The 20,499-nt window shown below is 34.3% G+C and overlaps 1 protein-coding gene across 1 annotated transcript in view; it reads left to right on the top strand.

Moving 5' to 3' along the window:
- LOC149787760 (uncharacterized) overlaps positions 1 to 20,499 on the top strand; it is a 73,081-nt gene that overhangs the window by 2,406 nt on the left and 50,176 nt on the right. The window contains exons 2-3 of the mRNA XM_089973950.1: positions 11,616 to 11,776; positions 17,880 to 18,056. Coding sequence (XP_089830076.1) covers positions 11,616 to 11,776; positions 17,880 to 18,056 — 338 coding nt within the window. The remainder of the gene's footprint in view (positions 1 to 11,615; positions 11,777 to 17,879; positions 18,057 to 20,499) is intronic.

Raw genomic sequence — 20,499 nt, 5'->3', positions numbered from 1 at the left:
ATTAGTATGTGCATCATTGCAGCAAATGTATCCATGCATTGATGTATCAATGAATCATTTCACCCCTACTTTTCGTTTTTGGTATCAGTATATATTGTTTTATATATTTGAATAAACCGAACCAAAGACAACAAAATGCCTGATTCACATATTTGTATATGGCCTGTATTATACCACGTTTATGACAAAATATCTAGTGAAATACATTTCAAGGTTCAGGTTTGGATTTTGTAGCCATACATGTAATTGTCACAGTTTATATATTAATGGTTTATTTCCTTTATCCAGGGTTTTTTCTGTTAGTCCATGTGTTTGTTTGGTCTTCAAGAAATCTGTGCAACCTCTCACTTCTTTATAGTGCATGTAAATTAAATACATGATTAGTCAACTACCATTAGGAGTCAATGAAATACAATTAGCACAATTGAAAAGAACACAACACATACATATAAGATATATAGATACCAAAAACATGTAATTACATATTTTGGCTTGATTAAATCTCACAATCACACTGTTGTATATCTTATATTTTAAGTTAGGAATGAGTTGCTTTTTATCATGAATGAAGACTGTCTTCTCTCTATCAGCATTTGAAAATGGCAATAACAAACACTCAACCTGTTGCTGGGTTTTTAAAGTTGCTGACTGCTGCTCGGTGCATGTACTCCTTCAAGCCAAGTACATCCTTAGGAAGTTTCAGCATTGGACATCAGATGTATTCTTGAAAAAATTTCATAACTTTTGCCAGTGTATGTGTATGTGTTTAGTATTGGGGAGAAAAGCTTGTGTTTCAGCACTTTGACATTAGGGGTGTGCGATAATATTGATAACCGGTATATTATGGTATTAAACCAATGATACAATAATCACAATATAACTTTCTTATATTGATATAGTGCAATATTGACTTAAATTTTGATAACATGTATTAAATGAACTCTATTATTATTATAAATAATATTAGCCATATTTCACTACTTATAATAGTTTCTGATTGACAATGACCTATTGAATTCCATACGTTTACCTCTGATAATCAGCTTTAGTAACATTTCTGTTTTGTTTCCTGAGCAGTTGCAGCATGGGTAATCAGAAGTTACATGTCTGCAAATCTTCATCCTTTTGAAGCTTTAACGTTTCTTTGTCAGCAAATAAGCACCTTGCTGACATTGATGACTAACTGACATTGACCTTGAGCTACATTTCAAGCATGGCTTAGTACGACCTGGTGAAAATTTCAAAAGCGCAGTCTGCCATATGGACTCATTTTGCGTTAAGAAAGAGTATAAGGGATGGGAAAATTGTTGAGGCAATTGCTATGTGCTGACTATGTGATGCTCATGTTAAGTTTTCTGGTGGAACCACTAATCTAGCATACCACATGAACAAGCACCATCCTGGGAAATGTGGTAATTACAAGATGACAAACAATAGATCATCAATCCCTGCTAATGCGAGTTCGTCATGTGAAGATACTTCAGATCTTTCTAAAACATATCAGCCAATCCAGAGAACCTTACCAGGGCTCATTGGTGCAAAATACCTCTTGCATTCTTCACGTGCTTTACATATAACTGACAAGGTGTACAGATTTATAATAAAGAACATGCGTCCTTACCAAATAGTGGATTCACCAGAGTTTAGAGACCTTTTACATACACTTGACCCCCGATATAATGTTCCAGGTAGAAAGCAGTTTGCAGAGGTGATCATCCCTCGAAAATATGCTCAAGTCAAGGCACTGGTTCAAGTAACAGAAGACTTACGAGGTGCTGAGAAGGTTGCATTGACAGTAAAGTCAACTCACATTGATAAAAATTGGAAGCTGATAAACTATGTTCTAGTGCCTAGTGTGACCTAAATGAAAATGGTGCTACTCTGACATCCAGTATGTCTGCCACAATGGTGATCTTGAAAATCACTAAACTATAGCTACCTCCTTGATGGATGGTCATATCAACATTGGTTTGTCACTGAATATTTTTTGTGATGTCTAGTTAGTCCTATATGAGAAAGGTGCAAAGCTGACATCCAATATGGCCACCATGGTAACCATCATGGAAATATTAATATCGCTGAATGGATAATCATGCCAACATAGGGTTTTCAGAGGAAGACGTTTTGACATGTTTAGTTGGTCCTAAATGAAAATCTTACCAATCTGACCACCATAGCAGTTACCTTGCTATTGCTACACCCCCTAGAAAGTTATTATATTGGCATTGGGTTTCTATTAAAAGACTTATTATGATGTGTTGTTCCTAAATGAAAATAGTGCTGATCTGATATCCAGTATCTTGACAATCATGTGATAATTACTCCTCCTAAACCAATTGTCATATCAACATATGATTTTCACCAGATGTTTTATGTTTATACTGTACCTGAGAAAAATGGTGCTGATTTGACTTCTGATCTTGTCACTATGCTTTTATCTTATCAGATTCCAGATGTCTGTCATAACAACAGAGATCTAACCAACAGAGATAAAAATGTCATTTACTTTGAACTTTAATTTCATTTTACTTCTGTACAGATGGTCATATTGACAGGGAGTTTTCATCAAAACACTTAATGGTATCTAGTTGGTCCAAATGTAAATGGTGCTTATCTTATCAATAATTGTCACCACAGCAGTTAATTTTAAAGTATTGTTGTCGTTCAGGAATATTAGATTAGGTACCAACACTCTGCAGTTAAAAAGAAGAATTGTCATGTACTGAATTCATAGACTTTCTATTTGGACAGTAGAGCATCACTCTATTCAAAGGACTTTTGTTTAATCTGTTATATAGGGACATATGAAAAAACTGCAAGGACAGTTAGTGTACTGGATAAGGTTACAAATCAGAAGCTATGTGTTAAAAAATTCCTTCAGTTAAATTAATCATTTCACAATAGAAATATTCCAAGTTCAGAGGATGGGGGCCCCTAACATTTTATTGGTGGCATCATCCCTGATATCAGTACAGCTTATATTACATGTCCAACTTAACGGCAGTTTACCCTATAGTTTAGAACATGGTATGTTGGCTGTGTACTGACTTGGCAAGCTGCATATCAGATACAAATTGGGATAATTTTTATTCTGCTTATCCCATTTTATTGTCATGGCAGCAGTTGGATTCTTTTTACAGAATAAAATGCACAAGTTTGACTTTTTATGCGGAGGTGAAGTTTTTTTTTCTAATTCATTTTCTTGTTTTGTTAGATTCTTTCCATTTGGCTGTTACTTTCCTTAATTGCACACATTCTCAGCTTAAGTGGGGTCCAGCATTGGGATGCCAGATCTTTATTATCTGACATTGTACCTTTCAGCTTCTAATTGCTTGAAATTTATTTTTATAAGATTGAATTTGACAAGTTGTAGATATTTGATATTTTGACTTGTGCTTATCTTGAACTGAGTGACAACATTTAATGTGTGGTTCCATGGCTGTCAGAGGTAATATTTAATATAAGAACTTGAGACTGCCAAGAACTGAGTGGTAGTATGTAGTAATATTAATACAGGAACCCATGACTCTCAAAAACTGATTAGTAGTGTTATTGTTAGTACCTATGGCCATCAAGAACCAACTAGTAATATTAATACAGGAACCCATGACTCAAAAACTGATTAGTAATGTTATTGTGAGTACCCATGGCCATCAAGAACCAAAATGAGATTTAAGTGATACGTTAGGGAATCAATTTTCATGCGATGGCTCAGTAAAGCTAATTTTGATGTCTTTTTCTCTTAGCTTCAATGTCTTGGAAGTTGTTTTTCAGGACTAAGATCCATAATGATACACATGCAGACTGATACAACGTTTGCCAGATACAGTACTAAAATATTTTGTCTAAATTGTTTTGGGTGGGGTGGGGGATTTACCATAAAATAATGGTAAAAAATAGTGTTATGGGAAAAATGTAAATTTTAAATGCCATCTAAGTTTGGTTATTATGTTTGGATAAAAGCTCAATGGCAAACAGACTTAATTTTTAAAAAATTGTTTTTAAAACTTGAAGTATTCTACAATGCTTATCAAAGTACCGGTATTTATTAAAAGAAATGGAAATTACAGAAATGATCTTGGCAGACACTGATTTAACATTTTAGAGTCTGAGTCCTTGTTTTAATGTCAGCTCCAATTAATTAGCTAATCATTATTAGTTTGTGGTGACATTTGCAGCCATTGAAGTTATCATGTTCAGTTCTGAGATTTAAGTCATGTAGCAGATGTATACTAAAGTTAAATTATCAGGTAGGTTAAATCTTGTATGATATAGTGTTCATGACATCCAGAACATGCAGGGCAGGAGCTTATATATTAATATCACCTGCTTTTATCTGTGGTTCAAATACTAGTTATTAACAGGTCTTGAATATCTATGACTTCGTAAGGATTAAGCTTCAGGACTCGGCTCACAAATGTATGTGAGTTAATAAGCAATTATTGATCTCTATTCATCTCAGGTCTTCCTGAACAAAGATGTTGTTGACATACTTCAAAGTCTTAGGCTTGCATCCAATACAGCATGAAGATGTGAGGGATTAAGTTTGATGTAACCTCTTTCCTGCCCAATAAAAGAGGGGTGGGTGGGTGTTTAAATTCCAAATGTCGCTTTATGTAAGTGGAAACCAATTTTAGATAAGGATATTTTGCTCTGGAAGAATTAATATTTTTAATTAACAATTGGCAGTTAACTGTCAGTGATGAAGGAATTACCCATTCCAATTAAATTCTATATTTGTACTTGCATATCTCTGCTTTAGAGAATTATTTAACAGGATTTTCTGTTAACTCTTAAAGATTTGTATGATTTTCTCATTGAATAAGGCATGACTAAGAAAAAGAAGTCAATGAGAATTGATTGGATCACATATTGCACAACATTATGCAAGATGTTGAACGATGTTAATGGTGATAAAACAGTCTTTATATTTACATTATTTACTTACTTACATTATTTACCTTGGAAACACAGGTTCGTTAACTCAATCTCTGATAGTGCCATAACATTTTATTTTAAAGATTTCAGGATTATAAGTCATTACATAGTTTCTTATTCAATGTAGATTTTTGTAAGCATGTTATTGGCATTTCTAGGCAGTACATGTATGTCCTGTTGTGTTATTGATTTTTCTTGTCATATACATATATGTGACAGCCATATCACAATGACCCTCAGGAAATTTAATTGTCAGATATAAGCAGCAAAGACATGTCTAAAAACTCACAATCATCTCATTATGTCAGAATCGGAAGTAAACGAGATACAGCAAATGAAACTGTCACAAGCTGAGCTAGGTACCGCATGCATTGTAATATCTGTCTTCTGTTCATTCTGTCTAATGGTTAGAAGGAGAGAAAATGTTGAGTTTCTGATCATTTTGGTTACATGTAAAATGTGAACACGTTTAGAAATTTTGGTAAATCTTGCAGCCTTAAGATGGTTGGGGGTTCCGTCATCTGCCCACCACAGCAATACTGTTGTTTAATACTGAATATGGTATCAGATCTAGATCCCCAAGGAAGGTTTCATGTACAAGACCTCGCCAGTTTCTACTGATAGCAAATTGTAGTCCTGACAGGGACCCCCTTTCAGCTCATATTCCATATGGATCCAAATTTCATCAACATCTCAGCTGGTGGTCAGACCAGAAGAGCTTATGGGTTGGTTTTTTGGCCTGTGTCTGTCATCCATTTTTATGTTAGCACAAGTTTTGTTAACACTACTTTTTCTAAACCACTTGGGGGATTGTAATTCATCTTATAGTCCTGTTGGTTATAAATGAAAATGCTGCTGCTCAGACATCCATTATGGCAGCCACAGTGGCCATCTTGAAAATCTTGTTATTGGTATTCCTCCTGAATAAGTTACAATGACACAAGGTTTCTGCCAGAAGACTTCTTAACAGGTGTAGTTGGTCGTAAGCAAGAAAGTTGCTGAGCTGACATCTCACATGGCCACAATCTGATCACCACTCCTGGATGCAAATTCATTTATTAACTAAAAGACTTCTTACGACATCTAGTTTGTCCTTAGTGCCATTCTGATGTCTAATATAGTTGCCATAGCAGCCATCTTGAAAATCTTATTTTCACTACTTCTTTATGGAAAGTCATACTGACATGGTTTTTTTTACAGAGCCACTTATAGTGTCTGGATGGTCCTGAATAAAAAGGTGTGAAATAATATCTGATATGGCTGCCAGTTTTGAAAATATATTTATACTGCTTTACCTACAGAAGAGTGATATCATCATGCACATCAATCCACATGTGCTCCATCTTCATGAAGAGCTTGAAAATAGTATTTATTAGTGGTAGGCCCAGTCCTGTCACCCTCAGAGAGAGGCAGGTCAAACAGCCATGTACATTATTAACTTTTCCAAGTTGGGCCTAGAGAACATCACATTCAACACAAAAGTACAGTTACAAATGTTCTTTTTTCCATTCATGAGCATGCATTGGGTTGACCTTAAGTTGTATATGCCATGGTAAAAGTTGCTTGATTATCATCTCAATCAAGAACCTTCAAATAGGTTGAACAGATAAGTCTTTCCTGTTTCCACATGTTCAACTCAAATTTTTTTGGACTGATCTGTAATTGTTTGCCATGCTTTGCATCCTGTTGGCTTATTCATTTTTGTTTTAGTGCTTCTTCATTGCTTCCTTCTGCTTTTCTGATTTGCTTCTGGATGAGTGGCCAGAGTTGCATCCACACATGACTCTTCTTGATTTTCAGTCATGTTTGTGGAAGTGTAATGGTCTGTTCACATTTAAGTGTTCTAGTTAGCGGCTTATGATTTGAGTACCAGTCACACAATATGCACACATCTTTCACTGCGCAGGATCCATGTACATGTATTTTATTCAATGAAGAGTTAAATATTTTCTTCCAGTATGCATACCACATATGCACATAACTTTTCTTTTATTTTACTCAAAGGATAAATATATCTGTGCATATATTTGTGTAAATAAGCAGCCAATTTAAATGCCCATTTTAACATTATTATCTGGTGCCACTTATATTATTGATAAAATAAAATAACATTTGTTGTATGTAGTCATACAGTAAACCAGTCTTAACTTCAGTGTAGCAGTTGACAAGATGCTTGTTGTTTTGTTTCTTGCTTAAAATCAAGCCCTCAGATAATACAAAATGTTAAAAAAATCTGCATTGTCCTCATTTTGCACCATGCTCGCACAGCATTAAAACCGCCACTGCCTCAGAACATATATTTAGATGAATCTCTCACCCAAAAGCTTAATGTAACAATCAAATGCAAAACAGATGTGGGATATTTAACAAATAAAGAGCATTCAAAATCTTGACATAAGAAGCCTGGGAAAGTTTGATTCAGGGACTAGTTATTTCACACCTGGATCATTGTACCTCTTATTGATTGGCTTGCCTACAAAGGCCGCAACTTGTGCAGAACATCGTAATCAAGCTTGTGCTTGACGATAATAATAATTCATTTCACTTCCTCAGACAACTACACTGGTTGCCCATGAAGCTATAGATAAAACAAAGTCCTCGCTCCTCTGTTCAAAAGTCTGATTGGTTATTCACCACAGTACCTCAGAAACATGGTTGAGCTGCATCAGTCAGACGTTTGAAGATCCCTTTTACAAAAAGAAAAACATTTTCAAGTCATTCATATAGTGCATTGGCAACATTATGGTGGAATGAACTTCTGAACCATGTAAAATCGTCATCAGACATGGATTCATTCAAATCCAAGCGGAAAACTTTTCTGTTTGATAAGTTCTATCAACATAATTGGCTATCTATCCTGAATAACAACGGTAAAGCTCATATCTATGCACATCGTGACATGTCTGTGTATATGTGTGTATGCTTGTCTATGTGTATGATCCATTGCTTCTGAGGATTTTTATCATAGATCACGCTGTATCATTTTAATAACATTGCCAATATGCCATATGTTTTTATATACACTGTATTTCATTTTAACAATAATGCCATGTTTTATGCTATGCTTTTTATGTATTTCATTTATACTATTTATGCATGTTTATATATGTATATGTGTGTGCTTGTATGGGTGTATAATCCTTTTATCGTCAATGTACAGCGCTTCTGAAGATTTTTATCATAGATTGAGCTATAACAAATAAAGTAATTTGTAGTTCCATCTTGGAGTCTAGTTGGTACCAACTGAACATAGTGCCCAGCAAACATTCAATATGGCCACCTTGGTAGCCATCTTGAGAATCTTGTTATGGCTACTTCTGAAGAATGGATAGTTATATCGACATGGAGTTTTCACTCAAAGACATTTTTATGACATTTTGATTGACCTAAATACAAATGGTGCCAGTCTGACATTCAGTATGGTCACCATGTTTTGATATTGAAAATCTAGTTTTTGCTATCATCCTTAAAAAATGTTCATGTTGACATGGGGTTTTCAGTAAAAGACTTCTTATGATGTGTAATTGGTCCTAAATAGAAATGGTGTCAATCTGACATTCTGAAAATCATGTTATCTCTTCCTAGGACATAATCATATCAACATGGGGTGTTTGCAAAATATTACTGATGGTGTCTAGTTGGTCCAAATGAAAAAGATGCTGATCCAACATCCAGTATAGCCGCTGCGGTGGCCATTTTGCAAATCTTGCTTTATGCTACTTCTAATTGAAATATCTTATTGACATGGGTGTTTTCACTGAAGCATCGTTTAGAATGTTTAGTCCTCAGTGAAAATGGTGTCCCTCACACATCCAGCATGGCTATCATGATAGCTTAAAATCTTTTGATAGTGACTTTATATGGTCCTATCCTCATGGTATTTTCACTGAAAGACATTTTGTATCTTGTTGGTCTTAAATCAAAATGGTGCTGAACAGTGTAGGCTTCATGAAAATATTGTTGGCATTACTCGCGAATATGGTCATATTGATATTTTGTTTAACTAAAATGGTTCTCACTATATATAGTTAGTCATAAGTGTGAAGAAAGCCAGTTCGATTTCCCAGAATGTGAAAAATCTCATAATGGCTGCATCTCCTGAACTGCCATACCAGTGTTTAAAAAAGAAAATTGAAAAAAAATCTTTTGCTATATTAACATGATGTTGATCTAACCTCAGAAATGGCTGTCTTGAGGGGAATCCTGATAATCTTTTTACGGATTCTTCTGAACAGATGGTTTTATCATCATAGGTTTTCACTACAACACTATTATAGCAATATGTAGCTAGTTCTGAATGAAAATGATGATTATTGTACCATCAACTTGTCACCATATTGGCCATCAATTTTTAAAAAAAATCATAACTCTTCATGCATGAATAGTGGCATTAACTTGAAATATTTAATTCATTCTGATTGAAAATGGTTGCAGACCTTACCACCAACATATCTGTATTTTTTTTTTTACAGGAGTTTTGAAAATCAGCCATAATTGACCTTGGGATCAAGTCAAAGGTCATTGCTTGTACTACACTAACATTATAAACACAGTAACATGTGTGTGTATATATATATATATATATATATATATATATATACAAGTAAATTTTAGCCATACTAGGTATTTAGTTCATTCCAATAGCCAGCAATGAATGGATGTTCATCAAACCCAGTTGGTGGATATATCTGATGAATACCTTAAATGATGCCATTTTATCTCGAAAAAATATTTTGTCACTGTCTGAGACAAAGTTTCTGATTTTAAAAGAAGAGCTTATGGGATGGTCTGTTGTCCATCCATCCATTAGCACATACTTGTTATCGCAACTCCTCCTAAACTACTTGAAGGATTGCCATGAAAACTACACACATATGGTCTGGTTGGGCCTAAATGAAAATGGTGCTGCTTGCACGTCCAGCATGGCCACCACAGTGGCCAGCTTGAAAATTTCATTATTGCTACTCCTCCTCAATGGATGATCATATGAACATGGGGTTTTACTAAAACACTTGCTAAGATGTCAAGTTTATCCTAAATGAAAATAGGATGTTCTGGGGTCCAGTATGGCTGCAACAGTGGACATCTTGTAAATCTTATCACAATCCCTCCTGAAGAGAACATTATATTGACATGGAGCTTTCACCAAAAGACTTCTTATGATGTCCAGTTTGTGCTAAATGAATATTGTGCTGTTATGACATCCAATATGGCCACAACAAAGTGGCCAGATTGAAAGACATGTTATTGCTGCTTCTCTTGAATGGATGGTTGTATTGACATGAGGCTTTCACTAAAAGACTTAATGATGTCTGGTTAGTCCTAAATGAAAGTGTTGCTGATCTGATGTTGTTGATTTGGCTGCAGTTTGGAAAATCTTATTGCTACTTATCCTGATTCGAAAGTCATATTGACGTAGGGTTTTCACCAAAAGACTTTTTAATGATGTAAACTTAGTTTTGAATAAAAATGTTGCTGATCTAAGGTCTAGCATGGCTTCCACATTGGCTAGCTAGAACATTTCGTCATTACTTTTTCCTGAATGAATGATCATATTGTCATTGGATTTTTGCTAAAAGACTCCTCATAATGCTTTGTTGATCTTAAAATGGTGCTGATCTGATGTCCAGTATGTGGCCATCTTGAACATATTGTTTTTGCTACCATTTAAAGGGAAAGTCATTGTGACTTGGTTTTCATCAGAAGAGTTTGTACGGTGTTTAGTTTTTCCTAAAAGAAAATGACTAACCTCAATATGGTTACCATGGTAGCTATCTTGAAAATATCCATAACTCTATTCCTAACTGGATTGTCACTATTCCCCCTGAATAGGTGATAACTGTGATATCAGGATTTGACCGATGATGTCTACTTTGTCCTAAATGAAAATTGTGCCAATCCGACATCCAGTATGTCCACCACAGCAACTACATATGAAAGCTTGTTAATGCTGAAGATAGAGATAACACTCGACAGTTAAAAGGAAAATAAAATGGTGTTATCTTGAATTCCTGGAAATCATTTTTGCCCATTTGAGTATCAGTCTAGAAATCTTGTATACTCATGATTTCAGGTTCAGATTCAAAGGCGGTGAGAAAGAATTTTCTGCTGTACCCAAGGTGTCTTCTGAACATAAACTCAGATATGTAAGAAAATATTTTTCTTACCAAATTTAATTGGTTAGATTGGAGTTTATAAAGAACATCAGAAATAGTTTCTGTACTCATTAGATCAAAAGAATTAAAGGGAAGAAGAAATGAACTTGTCATAGATTCCTGGAAATTCATTTTGGCCAATAGATCATCAGTATAGCGGAAACAGAACCAATTTCTTTTCATTGGATCTCCAGCAGTGTGCTTCAGAGTTTATGATACAGTAGGTACATTATATAACTATTGGGAAATGGGCATTGTGGGACCTGGGCAAGAGAGAATATTGAAAATTTTGGAGTATTTGATTGAGATAATGATTTGTGACAGATTTATTGATGCATTTGTCTTTTTTAAATAAGAGAGAGCTTGAAACATTTATAATTCAGATGACATACATTTAGAAGGATAATGGTGGTTGTGTTTGATCATAAAAGGCACATGATGATCATCACTTTGATATTGTTTATTGTACCATATTACCCTAGTCCTCGAATCCATTTGTATTCTCATTACTTTGGTTTGCAGGTGGTCCAGGGACAAAGAAAGGGAAGATAATTGACAATGTGGCCAAAGTGTATGGTTTTAAGCTTATCAACTTGGAAAAGACCCTGATGGGTTCATTGATAAAGAAATTAGAAAATCCAGACCCCAATAACATTACCCCAGCTCTCACACAGATGCTAAAGGTGTGTATGAATGTTTGTGTATGTCCAAAGTTATTATTTCTCCACTTTATTGTCTTAGCTATTAGGGATGAATGTGAATCCCCCTGACAATCCATTCATCCATCCATAATTTATTTCCTCATTACTCACTGGGGAGATAAAGACGAATTATCTACTGTTTAATAACCAGATGTTTATATTACATATGTTTATTTTATCTCAGAAAATAACATTGTTTATGAGAGAGTACGACAATTTTTTAAATACATGAAATTGTCTAAACTGTATTGACTGTTGATTGCTGTCAGTAACCATTAACTCATTAACCCATGGAGGTTTTTGTCATTTTCACCTGAAATGTGAGTAGGAAACACGTGTTATGGACTGTTTCTGAATACATCCTAACACATCAACTTCCAGGTGATTTTCCAATAACCTAATGCCTAGTTGTGTTCAAAACATCGTTTTTCATTGGCTATTTTGCTCACGCATGAGCTAAAGGGTAAAAGTTGGAGTTTTGGGTGGGAAAAAATCGGGTTAAAGAAAAATCAGGTTTTTTTTGTAGTGCAACTAGATTATTTTGGTATAATTGTAGAGCTACATTTGTCTACCTTTTATAAAAAACACCCACTTTAGTGTATCATACATGACCTTGATACTGCTGAGCTCTGCAGTAGGCTACTACCTCCTGCCACATAAACTCGGCGCCAGGGGTTAATGAGTTAATGTCATAAACAAAGTGATTTAAATTAAAACAAACTACACTTGGTCCTAACTTTTTAAAAATAAATCTGTATGAATCACCAGACACTAAGGGGTGGCATTCTTACTTAACAGGGAAACCAATTACAGGAGGTCCTTGCCGTTTAGGTTAGGCATGTGATCTTGCTTTAGACTATCTGCATATATATCAGTAGTCAACAAGTAAACTTAAAAATGTTAGACATTGTCCCATGGAAAAGCCAACTTCCTCTTTTTACAGGTTTTTATTTTTTCCTAAATTCAGGTAGGCTTTTATTTTTTCCTAAATTCAGGTTATTTGTAATTATATACAGTATGCTAAATCACAGACAGGGGTCAAAAGATATCCAAGAATTTATAAATTCATAATTTTTATACAATGTGCATATTGGTCTTTATGAATCCCTAGCTAGGCCAGTGATAAATGCCACAAGAAATGGTACCACTTTATAGTTTTTATAGATAAAGATATGAAATTAATATGTGCCATGGTTGGGTTTACAGTGTCAGGTAGCGAGTACAGTAGAATCAGCAAGGGATGCCATAAGACCTGCATTGACTGCAATCAGATCTATGATGGACTTCCACTAGATTGAGTGGGTTTCCACTAGACATGAAGAAAATCTACCAGTCTTAGTGGACTTGTGCTACTTACTGTGGGCACTTAATCTCTGCCTCTCTGTCCACATCCACCGGATTGAGTGGGCAATCTGTAAATTGCAATGCATGTACTGTATTGTTAACTTCATCACATTTAGTTTCCATGTTGGCATATGTGACACATGTCAAACATATTAAAGGTTCACAATTATAATCGTATCTGTTATATTTGAAATTTATGTGACAAATACAACTGTTTTGTACAATTTTTTTTAAAAATTTGGCAATTATTTTGTTCTGGAAAACAAAAACATGCTTTTAATGTAATAAATTTGTAACAAGATTCATTTGGAATTTCCATGCATTCTTAAATGATATGAACAACTAAAGTATTCGTACAACTAAATTGTACTGTGTTGTGTACCACCAGAAAAAATACCATGGTAAACATCAATACTGTATACCTCTAAGGCCCAAAAAAGTTTCTTATTGCACTGGTTTTAAAATTAGGGTAGGCATGTCATTTAAAATATATATATATATATATATATATATATATATATATATATATATATATATATATATATATATATATATATATATATATATGTATATATATATATATATATAATGTGATTTCTTTCAAATTTTCCTCTCTTTTTGGGGCCCCGAGTAGCAGAGTGGTTTAAAGCACTTGCCGTTACAGATCACTGCCATCTCACCTCTGGCTGCATGGGTTTGAGTCTCGGATTCGGCCAATGTGGGTATGTGAGAAAGCTTGCCAGTGGCTTCTCGTGGGTCAATGGTTCTTTCCTGGGTTTTCCTGGGTTCTTCCTCCACCATTAATACTGGCTGCCAAGTATAGCCTATCATGTGCTGAAAAATGGCATTAAACCCCACAACAACAACAAATCCTCTCTTTTTAAAGGGGGTGAGGGGGCTAGAGTCGGCACTGAGAAACAGGGATAATTATCTGAAAAGAAACACATAATTTTTTTGCCTAAATGGAATTACACTGTTTTTGGTACATTAAACAAATAAAAATAAGGTAATGAAAAGTTTCATTTGTCATTTTTATTATCTCCTTGATCTCGTACAATATATACATTTGACAAATCAGGATAGACTGCTGTTTAAGTACATTTGTCCATCATAGACCTACATGTACTTTCCTTATTTTTTTTAATGGCATCTGTACACATTTCAAACAGGTTTTTCAATTTGAAAAGTTGTCTCAGATTCATATTTTTGTGATAATACATTTAGATAGTGAAACAGTTTGTAATTAAAAAGTATGGCTACAGATGTTAAGCAAAACAAGTTTTATCAGTGTTTTCATGGATGTCATATGACTGGAAAATGTTAGAAAATCTTGTTAAATTTCAAAATATGCTGGATCAGAAAAAGGACAAATCAGTAGCACTTTACAGATTTAAGAAGATAAATATGAGGGTGATGCAATAAGCACCATATTGTGAACATTGTCATACTCGTTTCAGAGTTTGTGAACTTGACTTTAGAATCATTCAGCAGACTTTAGGCATGTAGTTTAGTTCAAGTGAGTGTTGTATACAAATAATTTTTCAGGAGTTTTGTGTTTGTATTCTGGTACCAGTCCACATGGATTTTGCCCGTTTGCAGCAAGAATCTTTATAAGCTGCAGATCAAGATTGGTAGCAAAAATAAAGTTCCTGTAATTGTGGTATGTTATATATAGATCATATTTTTATGCAATAGATATAGTACCAAATCTGTGTAAACCATGGGGTCAAAACATCATGAGTATCTCACTAAAGATAAAGCACATCATGCATCTACATGTATGAAACAATGCATGTTAATTGTTAATTCAGTGCATTATGGAGGTAATGTTCATTACCCATGGGACATGGCTGCATGTCTATTGGACTTTCCTGCTTTAGCATTAGCAGCAAGCAAGACATGCTAGTAAACATAGACTCAGAGCTCTTGTCACATAATGTCATCCTGCTTTGAATTTTGTTATGTATATTAAATTTGCATTGTGTTATTTTTTTAAGTTTTATAAATTTAATTATATGCTATGGAAAATTGTATGTTGGACTTGAGCTTGTCCAAAATTAAGTTAATTTTGTACTTGACCCAAATCATTGATTTTTTAACTTCTGTAAACAACTAATGCATATCAAATAGTTTCCTGTAGGTATAGGTTAACAATTAGGATTATTGCCTTGACCTGAGTCAAGGAAAATGTGTTACCGCATTTTATATTCTAATTATAAGTAAGATTTTATTGTGTAAACATTAGGAATCTTCTATGTTATTTTTTTTGTTGTGTTTTTTTATTGTTTTTGGAAAATGATAATTGTGACCTGGGGTCAAGTAGAGGACATCATTATCTTTTTTTTTTGCTGGAAATTATTCATTCATGCTTTAAGATCTGAGCAGAATCAGTTGTATTATTTTTGTGTCCAGTAGTTCATTTGGGCTGGAATTTTATTTATTTCAATTATTTATTCATTGGAAATACAAAGTGCTCTACAGAAGAAAAAAAACATTCTTGTAAATAGAGACTTGATACTATAGTGAAATTTGAAATAAGGATATATTCTCGGATTGTATTAGAGTAACAAAAGACTTGGCATGTCACCACTACATAGGCCACAACAGGCACATTAACACCTTCCAGCATTGAATTTAATTGGGTTTCCACTAAAGTTTAATCATTAGGACTTAGGTTTGTAATTCTAGGATTATTTGTGATTTGATTTACAAATACTGTATGTTATGTTTTTTTTTTTACTTTAGTGTTCTAGGGAAATACAAATTTTGTTGAATTTTACAAAGCTTATTGCTTCTGACTCTATTGAATTACTTATTTTAAGACCATAGAGTTGTACTAATTTCAAATAAATATGAAAGAGCCTGGTGGCATTCTGGGATGGCCAGTCTTGATTTGTGTTGTAAGCAGTTAGCAGTATCTTACACATGAGAAATAGGGTAGGTACAGTATGCACAAAATGTATTGGTCATATTTCAAACATACTGATGGAAATGGGCATTGTTGAATGTAGTTCAGTGAACTATTTAAACTCTCCTATCTTGTATTTTTCCTCACCATGTGCAACTTCCATTCAGTTCCTCTTTCTGGCCAGTTTGTGGATCAGCTCTCAACTTAAGGACTTGCTGCAGTTGATAATATCACAAGGGTATGGGCACCTGGGGGCAGCATTCTTAAGTGTTACTCCTAATTTGCTGCAGAGAACAGTCCCTGCCCCCCACTACTGTATACGTTTTAAGACTTGCCCATTACACTAAGCAGGAACAGTCACCCGTTTCCCTACATTGCTACAGTGAACAGTTTCTATGTCAGTTTCTCCACCCCACCCCCCTCCTCAGATGTGTTTTATGAAGAACTGCCCCTGTTACAGTAATGTGATGTCAATTTTAGCTGCAAAAACAAGCCTCAGGCTGTATCCCCATTTGTTTTGGTTCCTTAGGGCAGTCGCCCCCCCCCCCCCCCCCCAGTGCCACCACTTCATCATCAGTTGTAAATCATTAAGTTTTTTTAGCTCAGGCCTGACTCCACCTTTAAATCCTGGAGATTTCACTTTGTAGTTGGGTTTACTTAAGTGAATACTGCACTGACAAGAGTGGAAAATGATCATTGCACTTGGTGTCCATTGTATGCTACTTGTATTTCAAGATCTCAGACTAGAAGCACTGTCAACATTTGCACTACATGGGTTCCGTGTCCAACTGACTTGATTGAAAATTTAGCCAGACTCGGTGGAACATGAAATATTGGTCAAAGTGATAGCTTTTTATAGGAAAGTGGTGTACTTACAAGACATATCCAGGAAGTTGTATGAATCTAAAACCAACAGTGCATATATTGGGAATGGTCTTAAAGGAAAAATTTAACCAGTCACCTAGTCATAAAATATAGATCACTTACTTATGCATAATGTGCTGAACCCTCCCACCCCAACCTGTCTCAGTGGATGAAAAATTTACATTAATACAAGACTTAGCCTAAGTACAACAGAAGGATGGATGGACATGGGTATTGTATCACTCACAGAAAATGGTGGCATTAGCATATATTGACATTTTGTGTTAAGGTTTGTATAAATATTTGTATAGTTATTATACATGTACATCAAAGTATAACTAATGAGGAACAGTGTTCTGTGAAATCTATTCATATGTAAACCAGGACTTGTGTTTTGTAAGATGCAGGAGAGCTGCAAACATATGTACTGGAAGTTTAGAGGATAGATATTTACCCTTCTTGAATTTTTATGGCACATCATCGTTTATGGCGTATGACATCATACATCAAATTGGTGGAACCTGTAAACATATCAGTATTTGTGAGAGGTGATTGTCATGAAATCTGGAACCCCAAAAAATTGAGAAGTTCACTCAGAAAACATCTGGAAATCATTGTTTTGAAATATACGATTGAGGGAGCGATGGATCACTCTCCAGGAAGCAATTTAAGGAATGCAAAGGCACGCAAAAGCAATTACACTCCTCAAAACGCAAGCCCTGATAAACACAATAATAATAAAAAGAATACAGGTGTTTATATTAATATTATATACTACAAATCACATTTCATTATCATGAAATTTTGAAAATTAGCAAAGCAAGTAAATGCACAAAAATGTCATGCATCTTGTGCACATTTACACAATGCACATTATTGCTAGGATTCCGAGTGTTGAATGATGCTTTAAAACATTATGATTGTCAGTATTTGCTACATTGATGGGTGATATTTTTCATTCATTTTAAGAATCATCCAGAACTGCTGCGTTTAGACTGGTGTCTGAAGGAGATCATGAAATATCTTGATGATATGGAAAAAGATGAGGTTTATGTCATTGACTTCCTCCCTAACCTGAAATTTCTCCAGAATAATGAACTCTTTACCAAAGACTGTGTGAATGAATTCAAACAATTTGAAGCTAAAGTAAGTATTTTTATATTTTTATAAACAACAACATTGGAGACTACATAAAACATCTTTTGTAGTCTTATGCTTGCATATTTCTTATAGTGTATGTCTCTTACACAGGATTCAAAAATATGACTGATTTATATTCATATTACTGTAAAGGTTTAAGGGTTCTTACATTCATATTACTTTAAAGGTATAAGGGTTCTAACATTCATATTACTATAAAGGTATAAGGGTTCTTACATTCATATTACTGTAAAGGTATAAGGGTTCTTACATTCATATTACTGTAAAGGTATAAGGGTTCTTACATTCATATTACTGTAAAGGTATAAGGGTTCTAACATTCATATTACTATAAAGGTATAAGGGTTCTTACATTCATATTACTGTAAAGGTATAAGGGTTCTTACATTCATATTACTATAAAGGTATAAGGGTTCTTACATTCATATTACTGTAAAGGTATAAGGGTTCTAACATTCATATTACTATAAAGGTATAAGGGTTCTTACATTCATATTACTGTAAAGGTATAAGGGTTCTAACATTCATATTACTGTAAAGGTATAAGGGTTCTTACATTCATATTACTGTAAAGGTATAAGGGTTCTAACATTCATATTACTATAAAGGTATAAGGGTTCTTACATTCATATTACTGTAAAGGTATAAGGGTTCTTACATTCATATTACTGTAAAGGTATAAGGGTTCTTACAGTCTTTAATCCTTGTGTGAGAAGAGGGAGTTTGACACATGGTCCAGGTGGCAAAGCCTGCTATACATTTAACATTAACTTCCGTTGGAGCAATGAGAAAAGTAATTGACTTGGTATTGCTATGAAATGTCAAAGGTAATTATTTACAGGATTTCCTGCTCGAAAGAGAAGCATGATGAAATGTAGTTGTCTGGTTTTTAATGGCACATTGAACATATGATTGTCTGTATCATGATGATGAAATGGAAACTGAGTGCCTTTCCCAAAAAGTCACTTAGGAAACAGGAGACTGATTACCTTTCCCAAAAAGGCACTTAGGCAGCCAGGAAACTGAGTACCTTTCCCAAGAAGGCGCTTAGGCAGCCAGTCTGGGCTGACCTGGGTGGGTTTGAAATTGATGCTGAAGTTTACTTGGTGAGATAGATATACATGCACAAGTATATATTTGATGTACAGTATTTACATGCAACCAATGACTTATTCATGAGCAGCTGATGATATAATCTCTTCACTATCCATACATGTATGATGTCTGGTTGGTTGTTCACAATATGTTTCTTATTTGAATGCAAACGGTGCTCATCTGACCTAAAGCATGGCATCAAAGCCATCTTCATAATCTTGTTATCGCTGTTCCTTATGCACGATTGGTGGCATTGACATGTGGTTTTATATTAGAATATTTGTTTCTGAATGAAATGATGGAGACCTGACCACTAGGTCAGTACTTTTATAAATGCATTGGAAAACCAGACCTAATTGACATAAAAGTCAGAGGTTATCACTTGCATTTTTGTACTTCACTGAGCTAATGAATACAGTGATTTGCTTATATAAAAGTGAATTTTGACCAGAATTTATATTTAGTTACATTACAATAAACAAGTTTATAATCTGTAATTTGATGTTGGCTTTAAGATTAAAGATCTTCCATTGTATCTTTAACTATTCTGGTTTGTAAGCATGATAACAAACAATTATGAATGATTTTCCTAGATTGAAACAATACACTTACATATCTATACATATCATGATACACACCCTATATATATGATACATATTGAAGACATGCAAAAAAAGAAACTACTAATATTCATGTCTGTAGAAGACTAAAAGTGACCTTTGTTTGGTAAATGTCATTATCAATTGATTTTCTTTGTATAGAAATGGCAAAAATTATTGAAGGATGGATTCATTGATGAAATCATTGCCCCCATACTTTTTTCATTTAACCCAGCTTATGAAATATTTGAAGAATACCTTCAGTGATATCACTTCAGTAACTTTCTTTTCCCCCAAATGTATAATTTGCATATGTAGTTTTAAATATGTGGTTATAGTTATATCTTGACATTGAGACAAGTTCAGTGATCTTAAATCCATGATATCAGGTTCAAGGTCATAGGTGATGATGACAACTTGTACCATACTTAAGCGGTCTTGTGAACTTGTCAGCTCTAGCATAAGAATACAGATATGTTGGAGTTTTGTGAGAATATCAAAGATGGCTTAAAAAATCAGCATTTAAGAAGAACAAAATCTTGATTGTCCTGGATCACAGGAACATTATTTTTTTTTACCAGTAGAGCATCATTTTCTTAGAGGACTCTTGTTCAGAATGATAATAAAATAACAATTGAAACTGTTGGAAATATGCAAGTACTATATTAGCAAAAGTTAAATTTGAGCCTTGTTTAATAACATCCTTTATTGACAAGGACTGACTTTTAAAAATG

This window comes from Sinohyriopsis cumingii, chromosome 11 (genome assembly GCF_028554795.1).
Source record: "Sinohyriopsis cumingii isolate HCF-2022 chromosome 11, ASM2855479v2, whole genome shotgun sequence".
In the NCBI taxonomy this organism is placed as follows: Eukaryota; Metazoa; Mollusca; class Bivalvia; order Unionida; family Unionidae; genus Sinohyriopsis; species Sinohyriopsis cumingii.
This window is presented reverse-complemented; position numbering and strand designations above follow the sequence as displayed.